This window comes from Malaya genurostris, chromosome 1, assembly GCF_030247185.1.
Source record: "Malaya genurostris strain Urasoe2022 chromosome 1, Malgen_1.1, whole genome shotgun sequence".
Lineage (NCBI taxonomy): Eukaryota > Metazoa > Arthropoda > Insecta > Diptera > Culicidae > Malaya > Malaya genurostris.
In genome coordinates, this window is record NC_080570.1 from 4658945 (window position 1) to 4671301 (window position 12357).

Genomic DNA, 12357 nt, shown 5'->3' on the forward strand with positions numbered 1-12357 from the left:
GAATTTCAAAAATTTCCACGAAATCGGTTATATGAAATTCGTTGATTTTCCATGAAAAGCGTGAAAAGGTTTTAAAAAAGGTTTCCGAATGTGATCCTTGTTGCCAGCATAAGGTTTTATCGAAATTTCATTCCATCGAATTTTTTTTTTCAAATAATTGTGAAAAATTACAAAAAAATCTAATTTTTTCAGTGCTATTTTTGATAAGACTCGGAAAATCCTCCGAATTTTCCAGCCATTTTCACCATGTAGATAGATAAAAGTATTTCAAAGGTCTGTATGTTTTTGGTTTTGGCAAATTTTTCAAAATTTCCTTCGAAAATTACCTAAAACCACCCGCGCGCATGGTACTTGGACGATGGCCTTAAATTTCGAATTCTTTACGAATATTCATCAACTTTTTCCCACTGAATACCAAGAGCTAGACCGATAAGGTCATAACTTAGTGCAGATAAATTTAGTAAAAACCTTTTTCCACAAACGTTCTTTTGTGAGAACTCTTTAAAACAATTGAAATAGCTGAATTTTGGTGTAATAGTCAACTTATCAATTTGTTATTTATCCGAAACTCTGTGTGTTACATTAAGGTCGGTATACACTTTTTAGCTTAATTTTTTTTCGGTTTTTGGTTCAGTGTACATTCAGCAGATTGATTAACAAGGATGCCACTTTGGTAAATGAATCCGAACGCAACTACATTGGAAATGAATGTAATCGAGGATAAAAAATCCATATATTTAAAAGATGGTAATAATTGTGACATAATTCTAGATTTTTCGGATGAAATTGCTCTCCTAATTATCCAAACTCGCGGAACATTAAAGCAATTTAAGTGGGCTAACATTTGAAAACCAAACTGGAAAGAGCGGTTTTTTTTAATTTGATTTGGCATCCCTGTTGGTGATTGTATTGACAAACGACAGTCCATACGTAAAGAATAAACTAGAAATTAATAATAAATCGGTTTAAATTTAACCAACTATAGAAAACTTTTAAAAAAAATTAAAATTTTCTCACATTCAGTATCATGATAGTTTTTTGGCTTCAGTTACAATAGATCAGCTTAAGGAATCCGTTCTATGGCAGAGTCTGGCTCAGCAGATCCACCGGAGAATCCCTTTTTGGGGATGCGAATTTCGGAAACCGGCTTTCTGAAAGACGTCGAGGGCCGAAGTGCTTGTACCGTGTGCGGCAAGTCTCGCAAGTTCTTCTGCTATCACTGTTATGTTCCGGTGGCGGCACTGAAGCACAGGTTACCGTTTGTTAAGGTTAGCAAAGATGTCGCAATTTCACAGCAAACAATTCGAATCTGATTTTGATTTTAGTTGCCAATCCAGATCGATATTATAAAACACAAGAATGAGATCGAAGGTAAAAGTACGGCTATTCATGCAGCCATTTTGGCACCGGAGGACGTGAGGATTTATACCTACCCGGACATACCAGACTATCGTCAAGAGGAGGGAGTTGTGCTAATATTTCCAACACCCAGTGCGGTTACGGTGGCAAGCCTGTTCAGCGACGAACCACTGAAGCTCAAAGAAAATTATGGACTTCCCAAGGGACATCACATGGGAACGTTACTGCGGTGTCGTTTGAACGACATTGTAGCGGAACTAGACGAGGAGCCTAACTTTCAGCAACAGTTGGCGCACCGTTTTCCAGTGCGTAAGGCAGTATTCATTGATAGTACGTGGAGTCAGTGTCGCGGTATCTACAAAGACAGTCGAGTGGCTTGCTTGCGAACAGTTGTAATACAGAATCGGATCTCACAGTTCTGGCGACACCAGAAAAACAGTCCCCGATGGTTCCTAGCTACGATAGAAGCCATTCATCAGTTTCTGATTGAATTGCACATCACTGCCTACGGATTAGATTCCCGTTACGAGGGTTTAAAGCATTTGGGATATTTGAATTTCCCCCATGATAAAGTGCGGCAGTTTAGTACTGCGAAGTTGGAAGAACTGGAACCGTACAACGGACAGTACGACGATTTACTGTTTTTCTTTTTGCATATGTACAATTTAATACACGAATACTACGAGCATCATACACTGAGAGCATACCGGAGGCCACTGTTTCTGGAAGACAAGTACCAAAAGCAACTGGAGCAGCAGAATACCGATACTTAGTTTTTTTTTATTGTTTTCCGATGAAATAAAGTTCTAATTTATTTTAATTTTTTCTTTTCTTTTTCGTACTTTCCTGCTCCGAAGATCCACTTGCTGCTGTTTGAGATTCGGGGCGAGGTTTCTGCCAGTTCAACGGTTTTCGACGGTAGATTGGCCACGGTGGAATGGTCAGCTGGAATTGCGAAAGGGTTTTGTCATGATTGTTGTTAGTCTAGAAAGAATTACTCACAATCGAAGCCAGTAGGACGCCAGCGATCAGAATGTACACCGTCTGGGAGAACTGCTGTATAACGAAGCCCCATATAAGTCCGACTGCTCCGAAAAGTGTGATGATTACACGGGATAGCTTTTCGGCGCGGCCTTGCCCTTCGTAATCCTGGAAAGTGTAACATTGTATGGTTGTAATTAAATGCTTGCCCGCGGGATTTCTTCCAATAACTTACCATGTGGGTAGCAATGTTCAACATTTTTGAAATACTATCGGTAACAGAAACGTTGAAAATAATATTAAATGTACAGTTTTGTTGCAAATATAGCCCAACCACGTCAGTCAGTGCACGAAACAAGCCACGACAGATCGAACTATTTTGACAGCGGGTCAGTCATCGAATAAAACATCGCAAAGTCGGCTGTCGTTTTGACAGCACGTATACGAGAGCGAAACGAGAACTCGTTGAGAAACATCGCACAGGCGGCTTTATGGTTTTTTCTGCTTTTCACTTCACGATCGCCAGTTCAGTTCAGTTGAGTTTCGTGTTCTTCGTCGTGAGGAAGTCGTTTTCCGTGAAGCTGTCCGTCGCGTTTTTTTCTTTTATGTTCGATTTTATTATTATTCACCTTTTTGTTTGTGAAGCCTAGTCGGATGAAAACTAATCACTTGCTGTAAATTTGGTTGATTCCGTTCGCGCGGTGCGGTGTCGGTTAATTTGATTATTCATTTCAATTAGGATTTAGTGGCGTGTGCGTCTTTCGAGTGTCCGTCCGTAATGTTTGGGGGCTAGAATCGCAATTTGCGCTGGCGGAGAGAAAGAAGCAGAAAAAACTGGCTCCCCTCCGATACTGCTATATAATGGTGATGACGATGGCTGCATTGGTTGGATTGGCAGTCTAGAATCTAGAAGGAAAAACCAGTGGAGTTTGGTCGCAGTTGGAGCCTACTGCTCCGCTTTTTTTTTTGCTGGTTGGCCTTTTAGGCTGATGGATGAAAAAAGAAGGTGTATTATTTAGCTAATAAGAAGTCGTGGTGTGCAAGCACGATTCCGGTAGTGTGAGTGAGAAGAAAGAAAGCAGAAAGGAAGGCGTATATCGGACAGGTCTGAAGAAGTTTCCAAGAAGAGTGGTCTGTGTTGTGTTGGCCCATCGTTTTCGGTCCGTCCCGTCGTGCCTGTGAATGAGGTCCAGCAGGCATTCGAGAGTGTAATGTAAGCAGGAAAATCGAAAAGTGCGATAACAGGGAGAGTGGTTTCCTACGAGTTAGTATCGAGAAAAAAAAGTGTGCTGGTGTTTGTGTCACTGCTTCTGGCCTGCTAGTGGCCGTCGTGGAGGTGACTGGCTGCTGCTTTGTGAGATCACCGAAATCGTGGATCGTTTAGCTTCTGGATTTCTGGATCTGGTACGATTTGATGGCAGCTGAGTTCTTTTCGTGTCTACGGAAGGAGTAAACGGAAACTACGATGCTGAGGTTCCTGAGCCGAAGAAAGACTCGGAATGTCCCTGGGTCAGATACGGCCAGTAGTCAAATTAAATCCCAGCGGATTCCGAACAACAAAAATTTAGTTCCCTGTCGGGTGATTCTACTGGATAACACGGACCTGTCGGTGGATTTAACGGTAGGTCGATCGGGAGTTGACCGGAACACTCAAAACATTGAATAATTTAATATTTAATTTCAGAAACCCGTAGAATAAATTTTAAAATAATAGGTTAACATTATCGTACTTTAAAAAAATAAGTGTCTAAAAACACTTATTTACTTCTTCAGAGTTCACTGAAAAGGTTGATGTGTTTTTTACGTTTCGCCTTCGAATCATCAAAGCATTAGCTGTTAAAATGTAACTGCTATTACTACTTAGTTGTTTAACTAAAGCACTCATTCATCTACTCGGAAAATCGAGGTATATTCCCATTAACTACATCGGTTATCTTCTATCATAGGTTAATGGTTCCAGTAGTCCAATAGTTTTACCCAGATCTGCTGTCTCTGTTCGATAGATTGACCCCAAGAATTAAGATTAAAATAGGTTCATTCGCTTCACGATTTCCCGTCGCAATAACAGCAGTATTGTCAAGCTTTTTTACTGCGGCATTACTTAGAGCCGAAGCAAAGAAATTGTATCCAATTTTATCACAATTTGTTAATTAAAAATGGAGTAATCGGCAAAATAGTATGGCGACTCTACTAATGAGATGACGTATAATAAAATAGCCCTAGTTATGGCAGCAACTGCACATTGATGATGGGCTTTATAATTCTGAGCCAGATGTGACAACATGTGATTGGATTACCAGCAGCCAGCGATAAGATGCGTATAGTGGGAATCGAAGGTCGTTTTTTCAATTATAGCATCATAAATGTTCTCCTCCCGCTCGTTTCGATATTCACTAGTTCATTTTATGATCCACTTTCTTTGGATCGTCACCTCAGATGATAGTTTGAAATTTTCTACGTTCATATTCCTATCAATCGGGAAATTCGGATTCATTTTAAATTTCATAGAAACCTTTGAGACTATAAGATCTTTCATTTGAGTCTAAATTTGAACCTATAAATGTAAGCAGTATGCAGAGCATTTGTGGGAGTACGTGTCAATTCAATGCAGATGTGTAGGAATGTAAAAATTAAAGATTGACGTTTTTTAATTTTCAAATATACTATTACCTAATGTATTATTAAAAGATTCCAATAACTGCACAATAATTACTTACTTTTAGGTGCACCGGTATTAAGCCTTACTTTCTAAATTCGAATTTCTAAATCCTATCCGAATAAAAACAACGAATAGGTGTGAGTCTCAAGTACGCCGGTACCAAGCCCAAGTAAAAAGATGAAGTGTGTTCTTTTCAAATCATATAGGATAACCATATAATTATATTAATTGAGTAGTGCAATAATATGTTACTCTAGGGTTATGTTTTTCGCCCCGTCTATCAATTTATTCCACAATTGGCTATAATATTGTCGCAAAGAAAATAGCTGCCGTTTCATTACCTGTCATACCAATTGCTACGGTGAAATGTTTCGTAATTTTTTAATTCGCATTGTACTATATTATATTGTATACATTAACAAATTGGGCTATACCATATATAACTAGATGGTTCAAACATTGTCCAACCTAAATCAATTGAAGGATGGTTGTTTTTTCTGTAAATGGCTGCTCGTCGCTAGCCACGTGAAGCCCGGAAACTTTGTAGATTGTCCTCAACTTGATCGTTCTACTTTACCTTATCATAGGTACGAGATCAGCAATGATCAGTATCGATTAATAAATTAGTTACGTGAACATAATTTACCATGCCAGCTCCCTTCTAAACTTATTTGTCGAATGAAACAATTCATCGATAGCACATTGCGAAACGCCGAAACAAAATTCAAACCGTAACGAATTTGAAATCGGAACAAGTACCTCACCCTACTTTTAGCGTTGATTTTACTGCCCGCCCTATTCAGGTGTTGTTTTTGTTTCTCCGTTCAGAGAATCGTGCTGCTAGCGGCTAAGACTTTATCTTATTTCTCCCATCCTCCCATTTGGAGTTGGGTTGCAGTTCATCGGCATCCACAGGCTAACTGACTGACTGACTGACTGACTTGGCGGTGGCGGCGACGGCAGTCGGATGTTGGTGAGAGTTTTTTCCCCCCGGTAACTTCCGAGCAGCGCACACGATCGTAATTATTGTATTGAGAAAATTGTTTCTGATTGAGGAGAAAATGGGTCAATTTTTGTTTGGTTTTTCGACTCGCCACCATCTTTCCTCTGCATTTGCATTACGGTGTTCGGTTGCTGACGTCGGTAACTTCATCGATCTTCGCAGAAGCTGAAGCGCTATAACCGACCGTGCCCATGGCTTGTCGGAAAAGTTGCCCGGGAAGAGATGGTACAAATAAAAGTTTGCCGCGCACACTGTTGGGGGAAGTGAAAATCCGCCTCTCACTGTCAGTAAGTTCAATGTCCATTTCGTTTCCAATGGTAATTATTTATTTAGTGCCGAAAAGAAACTTCAAACGTACCTTTAATACACCAATACTGCTGGAGTCATTGTCTTAGACCGTGGAAACATTTCACAATAGTTGAAAATACAAATAGATTCAGGTTGTAGGAAGTTCGGATTATTTTATCACTGTGACAGGTTTGACTGATATTTAAATTCAGCGTCAGGGTCAAGTCTGGTTCGTTCAGTGTCGGTCACTATTTATTCCGTTTTATAATCATTGGAACTGTTAGTATTTCCGAACGTGTTTGTTTTGCTCAATTATTTGAGGAGAGTGCCTCTACATGTTTGCCGCCGACTGGAATTGCTCCTCTCCGTAACACGAATCGTTCCGATCGACATCATGTTCTAATAGATGGACGGCATTTCGCTGATCTCATCGATTAATCTCTCTGGCTATCTAAATGCTGACCCCGAAATTATAAAAGAATATCATTTTTTTATAATAATCTGGGAAGACAGAAAAATGCCTGACATAATAGCTCTTAAAATATCCACAAGGTTCTGCCTTGTTCGAAGCTTGTTCCTATATCGTCCGGGTCAGTTTGTTTATTTTAACACATATTTCAGCGTTTCGATGAAAAATTAAAAAAAATCTAAGATCAGACATTTCCATGAACAACAATGCGTTCCAATCTCGTTTTCTTTAAAATGGTCGATGCATTATTCTACATTTTCAGGACTTTTTAGTTTGTGATTAAATAAACTCCCTGCCGACCTGATTTCCGGTCAACCAGTGCATCATTAGGGGTCCCATTGGGTATAAGGCTTGTTCGCGACAAAATCTGGACTGACTAAATTTGAAATAATACAAAACAAATTTTCTGGTAATTCAATCCAAGATGCGTTTTTATTCATTTAAATATGCATTATTAATCATCTTAAGACTAATTACAGTTACAATTAGGCTGCAAGAAACTACGAACTTTTTAGTTATTAACAGCCATTAGGGTCTGCAACCGATTTAGCTGCTTTTGTCCAAGATTTTCAAAAGTTGTAGCTTGTCTCAACTCCGGGCAGTTAGGTGGATTCGCCTTTTTCGGTACAACATGGACTCCATTCGCTTTATACCATTCCAAAACATATTTGGTGTAGTGACAAGATGCCAAATCAGCCTAGAATAGCGAGAGAACGACATTGCTGCCTAGGAATGGACGCTTCTTTAGACTTTCCTCGCGGTATATTTCCTTGTTTACAGTTTCGGTAGTGATGAAGCTTTGGTTTGCTCGACCAAAGCTGCATATTGCCTGCCAAATCAAATATTTTTCGGGAAACTTGGCCTTTTTCTTCGTCCTGAAATGCTGCTCTACGCCGATCCGTTGCATGACGGTATAAAAAAACATTCCAGGAAGCTACTTAAAGTCATTATCATGCAGGTAAACTCGCCAAAGCATTCCTGGCTGTTGTCAAACGTGTATCGATAGATTTAGGAATGTTATGGACAGCTCTTTTGCAAATTTTCTTACTGACAGATCTAGACTTTCATTGCGAAATCATACAATTGCTTTTAGCATTGGCTCTTCTTTCGACACCGTGTTCGATCTAAAAGCTTGTAGCACCACGTTTATTAGTCTGCGAAATATTTCACGCGTTTATGAAGTATTTCCAGAGATATACGTTATTTCGATTGGTCAGATTTTGTCGCGAACAAGCCTCTTTGGTTTTCTATTCCCGATTCCGGAATCCGCAACTTGGAATTTGCATCGATCTTTTGCAGATGGCTATACAAAGTGTGAGCTACATGTAGCAAGAATATCATGTAGCTGGACATATAGCAAGAGTATCAAAAGGGAGATATTCTTGCTAAATTTGGGGCTCAGCAGACAATTTGAAGAACATATCTTTACGCTCGCTTGTCTTGGCTTTGATCACTACATTTATTCTGAAATTTGAACTGTCATGTGTATAATCTCTAGGCAGCCGGCTGCCGAAATTATAATATTTTTCAGATGCAGGCTGAGTATTACCAAAAAATTCAATTAGTTTCTAAATAAAAAATTTTGGTTTGGTCTCATTTCTCGTACAATATCTGAACATGTCAACAGCTTAAAAAACTAAGTGAAGGTGGAATCTTGACTAAAAAAAGTGAAACCACTCCCGTTTCCTCTGCATTACTGCTCAACTGAAACCGAAACAGTCGAGCGTCAAATGTATGCACTCCCCAGTCAGGTGATGCTTATCTTAGTGTCGCCATCTGACAGTTGAGATCAGTGCGAGCCATTCTTCACATCGTCTGTCTGTTCGTACGCTTCCAGATCTGCAGGCCAACGGACATCCTGATAGTTACTCGATGGCAGGGCGGTAGCGCGAACAGTAGACCGTACATCGGTTAATTAATTTGAAACGCTTCCGCTGCGCGTTGTGAGAGCGAAATAAATTAAATATGAAACACGTGGAACGAAAATTAAACTAAAAAGTCTGCGTTTTCTCTCGGTAAGATGCAATGCCAAAAAATCTCATCCGATACTCGATTTTTTTTTTCGCTGCCAAATAAAAGCTAGCAATCGTGATGAGATGCGAACTAAGAAAGTCCGAAAGAAGCGCAAACACGAAAGGAAAGCATTTTTCTTTTCGACACTCCAACGCGCCCGGATATTGTACGCATAAGCAGCAGGTCTTTTGTTCAGGGCCAAACTCTTCTTTTTCGTGGCACCGGACATGGCAATCGTTTATTGGACTAAGTTCCGATAGAAAAAAAAAATGTGTTGAAGCGCAAGACAGATTTTAGTTTATGTTAGCGAATATGCTAGACAATTGCTCTTTTTCAATCAGACGTCAGTCATCGAATTTGGAGAAAAATCTCATTTTTGGGTAAAAATTCTTTTTGCGTATAACAGATCGGCTGAAAAGTTCGTATCGTTTCTATGAGAGGGCGCCACTAGAATTAAATCCATACCATTTTCAGTTAGTACCAACCTTCAAAAGATACGTGTATAAATTTTACAGCTGTCTGATTATTAGTTTGTGAGATATTGCATTTTGAGTGAAGCTACTTTTGTTATTGTGAAAAAATGGAAAAAAAAGGAATTTCGTGTGTTGATGAAGCACTACTTTTTCATGAAAAAAAGTGCCGCCGATACCAAAACATGGCTTGATGAGTGTTATCCAGACTCTGCACCGGGCGAAGCAACAATTCGTAAGTGGTTTGCAAAATTTCGTACTGGTCATATGAGCACCGAAGACGATGAACGCAGTGGACGTCCAAAAGAGGCTGTTACCGATGAAAACGTGAAAAAAATCCACAAAATGATTTTCAATGACCGTAAAGTGAAGTTGATCGAGATAGCTGACACCCTAAAGATATCAAAAGAACGTGTTGGACATATTATTCACGAATATTTGGATATGAGAAAGCTTTGTGCAAAATGGGTGCCGCGTGAGATCGCAATCGATCAAAACAACGAATTGATGATTCTGAGCGGTGTTTGGAGCTGTTATATCGAAATAAAACCGATTTTTTTCGTCGATATATAACAATGGACGAAACATGGCTCCATCACTTCACTCCGGAGTCCAATCGACAGTCAGCTGAGTGGACTGCACGCGATGAACCGAACCCAAAGCGTGGAAAGACTCAACAATCGGCCGGTAAGGTTATGGCGTCTGTATTTTAGGATTCGCATGGTATAATTTTCATCGACTACCTTGAAAAGGGAAAAACCATCAACAGTGACTATTATATAGCGTTATTAGAGCGTTTGAAGGACGAAATTTCAAAAAACGGCCTCATTTGAAGAAGAAAAAAGTTTTGTTTCATCAAGACAATGCACCGTGTCACAAGTCGATGAAAACCATGCTGAAATTGAACGAATTGGGCTTCGAATTGCTCCCTCATCCACTGTATTCTCCAGATTTTGCCCCCAGTGACTTTTTCCTGTTCTCAGACCTCAAGAGAATGCTCGCTGGTAAAAAAATTAGAAGCAATGAAGAGGTAATCGCTGAAACTGAGGCCTATTTTGAGGCAAAGGACAAATCGTACTACAAAAATGGTATCGAAAAGTTGGAAGATCGCTATAATCGCTGTATCGCCTCTGATGGCAATTATGTTGAATAATAAAAACGAATTTTGGCAAAAAATGTGTGTTTCTATTAAACGATACGAACTTTTCAGCCGAACTGTTAGATAAATACGAGTGTATATATTATGCAATGACTTCCAGCGCACAAAATCAAGAATTCAGCTCCAGTTTCACGATTGATAACATATCTTAACAATGCACTACAGTGGAATGCACTTCAACGGTTTTCCACTTGAAAGTACCGACATTAAGCTCGTGCACTCTCTTCTCCAGCAACCAGTTTGTCATCGAAAAGCCACACTAAATCCCTCGCCCCGGAAAGCATCTGTTTTTTTCGGTCATCGTAGCCTAAATCGTTGCGGCACATGCAATCAAAGTAAGCCGATTCGCGCATCAGAGGAGTCTCGAACTGAAGAATAGTACGGAAGGGCGACACGACAGAAACGCATAATAACAAAGGCACGCAAAACGTGCGTGCGGCTGTTGCACTCATCGCAGTAGGCTTCGTGTTGTCTATGATGTCGTTTTTACATGGAAGCTTTCGGGTCCGAAGCAAAACGATGAAACGTAAATTATTTACCGTTAGGTCAGTGGGAAGCACGAAGAAACTATCCCAAGTCAGGCATAAACGGACAGATTTTCTCAAGATACCGATGATAAAAGTGATGGTTTCATTCTTATTTTCTAGTCGAACACGTTCATGCTGAAGGCAAACGTAAATACGATTCATGATGTAAACAAAAACGCAAAACATATTCTGGCCGCTGATTTGCTGGTTTCACACAGAGCAGCGTAGGTGACGAATACGAAGCAATGATTTCCAGTGGCAAACATCGTCTTATATAACAAAACAATAATAATGCAGTTTTGATTGTTAGACAATCTTTCGGTCGGGCTCCGGTCGCAGTACAGTATAACCTTGGCAAGTGACAGAGCTTCTACCGACGGATCACATGCCCGAGTGTCACAAAGAAATAGATTCAAGCTACCGCGGTTGCACTGTTCATGTGTGATGATTTTCCACCAGCCACAGCCACCATCGAGTCTGGGCCGCTGAGAACAATAGTCGTAATTGTTGTTGTTATCTCCATGCTCTTTTTTGTTTGTATCATTAAAACATCAACACTGGTGCGCATTTGACACCCGGCTCTAAATGCGCATCCAAGTTGATTATGATGATGATGATGATGGCGATGATAAAGATGAGCTAATGAGTGAATCATGATGTTGGCATCTTTACCGGACGGGATCATACGTACGGTATGAGTAGAAGCAGTCAAACATTGTTGAAATATATGAAATGTGTTAATTCGAATTGAAGTGTGGTGTGTTTCTTTTTTCTTAGGCGTTTGATATAGAAATTATCGAGTCGAATCCGATTTAAAACACACTTATTTGCTCGCATCTGGGAGTGGAACAAAAATGGATCTCAGTTACCACCAGAAGTACGCGAAGGTGAAGCAAATATTGCAGACGAGACCAGATCTTTCGGTAGGTACTGTGACCAGAAAAATGAAAAATGTCTCCGACTTTCGTGCATACTTCCTAGCACCGGCAAGGTGAAAACTGTTCCCCAGAATGTGACGGCTAACTGATCGATGAAACTGATGCACCGGAAGACTTTAAGCAGCTTTCCGAATGCCTTTTCCTACTGCCATGCAACAGAACAGCGCAGAGAAGCATTTCAAGCCGAATTAAAAGGCCAAGTTCGCCAAAAAATATTGACTTTGGCAGGCAATATGCAGCTGTGGTCGAGCAAGCCTACCAAAACGGTAAACAAGGAAATATACCGTGAATCTGAATAAACAGATTTTCATTTGTCGTCAACAATCAAGACCGGCAAATCGATGCGATTTAGTGGACCAGTTTCAAAGGATTAGAATTATTTGGAGACATGCCTAAAGATAGCATTGTTCAGCTAGTCGTACTTTTCAACCTGTTTAATTTAAGGCATGGTTATTCTGGTGCTTTCTGAACCAGTCAACGGAAATCAAAAA

The 12357-nt window shown here is 40.0% G+C and overlaps 3 protein-coding genes across 4 annotated transcripts in view; 2 read left to right on the top strand and 1 right to left on the bottom strand.

Moving 5' to 3' along the window:
- The first annotated feature begins 914 nt into the window (after window positions 1-914).
- On the top strand, window positions 915-2179 carry LOC131430678 (tRNA-uridine aminocarboxypropyltransferase 1). Its single transcript, XM_058595830.1, has 2 exons — window positions 915-1268; window positions 1326-2179. The coding sequence occupies exons 1-2, from the start codon at window positions 1080-1082 to the stop codon at window positions 2130-2132; spliced, it is 996 nt and encodes a 331-aa protein (XP_058451813.1). The 5' UTR covers window positions 915-1079; the 3' UTR covers window positions 2133-2179.
- Window positions 2120-2734, bottom strand: LOC131430685 (signal peptidase complex subunit 1). The gene is made up of 3 exons (XM_058595842.1): window positions 2576-2734; window positions 2362-2508; window positions 2120-2304 (listed from the first exon to the last, which is right to left on the bottom strand). Exons 1-3 carry the CDS (start codon window positions 2597-2599, stop codon window positions 2176-2178), a joined length of 300 nt encoding a protein of 99 aa, XP_058451825.1. The 5' UTR covers window positions 2600-2734; the 3' UTR covers window positions 2120-2175.
- A 129-nt stretch (window positions 2735-2863) lies between these two features.
- Window positions 2864-12357, top strand: part of LOC131430653 (band 4.1-like protein 5) — a 42297-nt gene continuing 32803 nt past the window's right edge. The window contains exons 1-2 of one of the 2 annotated variants that reach the window (XM_058595792.1): window positions 2864-3445; window positions 3562-3961. In XM_058595792.1, coding sequence (XP_058451775.1) covers window positions 3806-3961 — 156 coding nt within the window. In that variant the 5' untranslated portion in view covers window positions 2864-3445; window positions 3562-3805. Of the gene's footprint in view, window positions 3962-12357 lie in introns of both variants that reach the window. The other variant, XM_058595781.1, reaches the window with a different exon arrangement.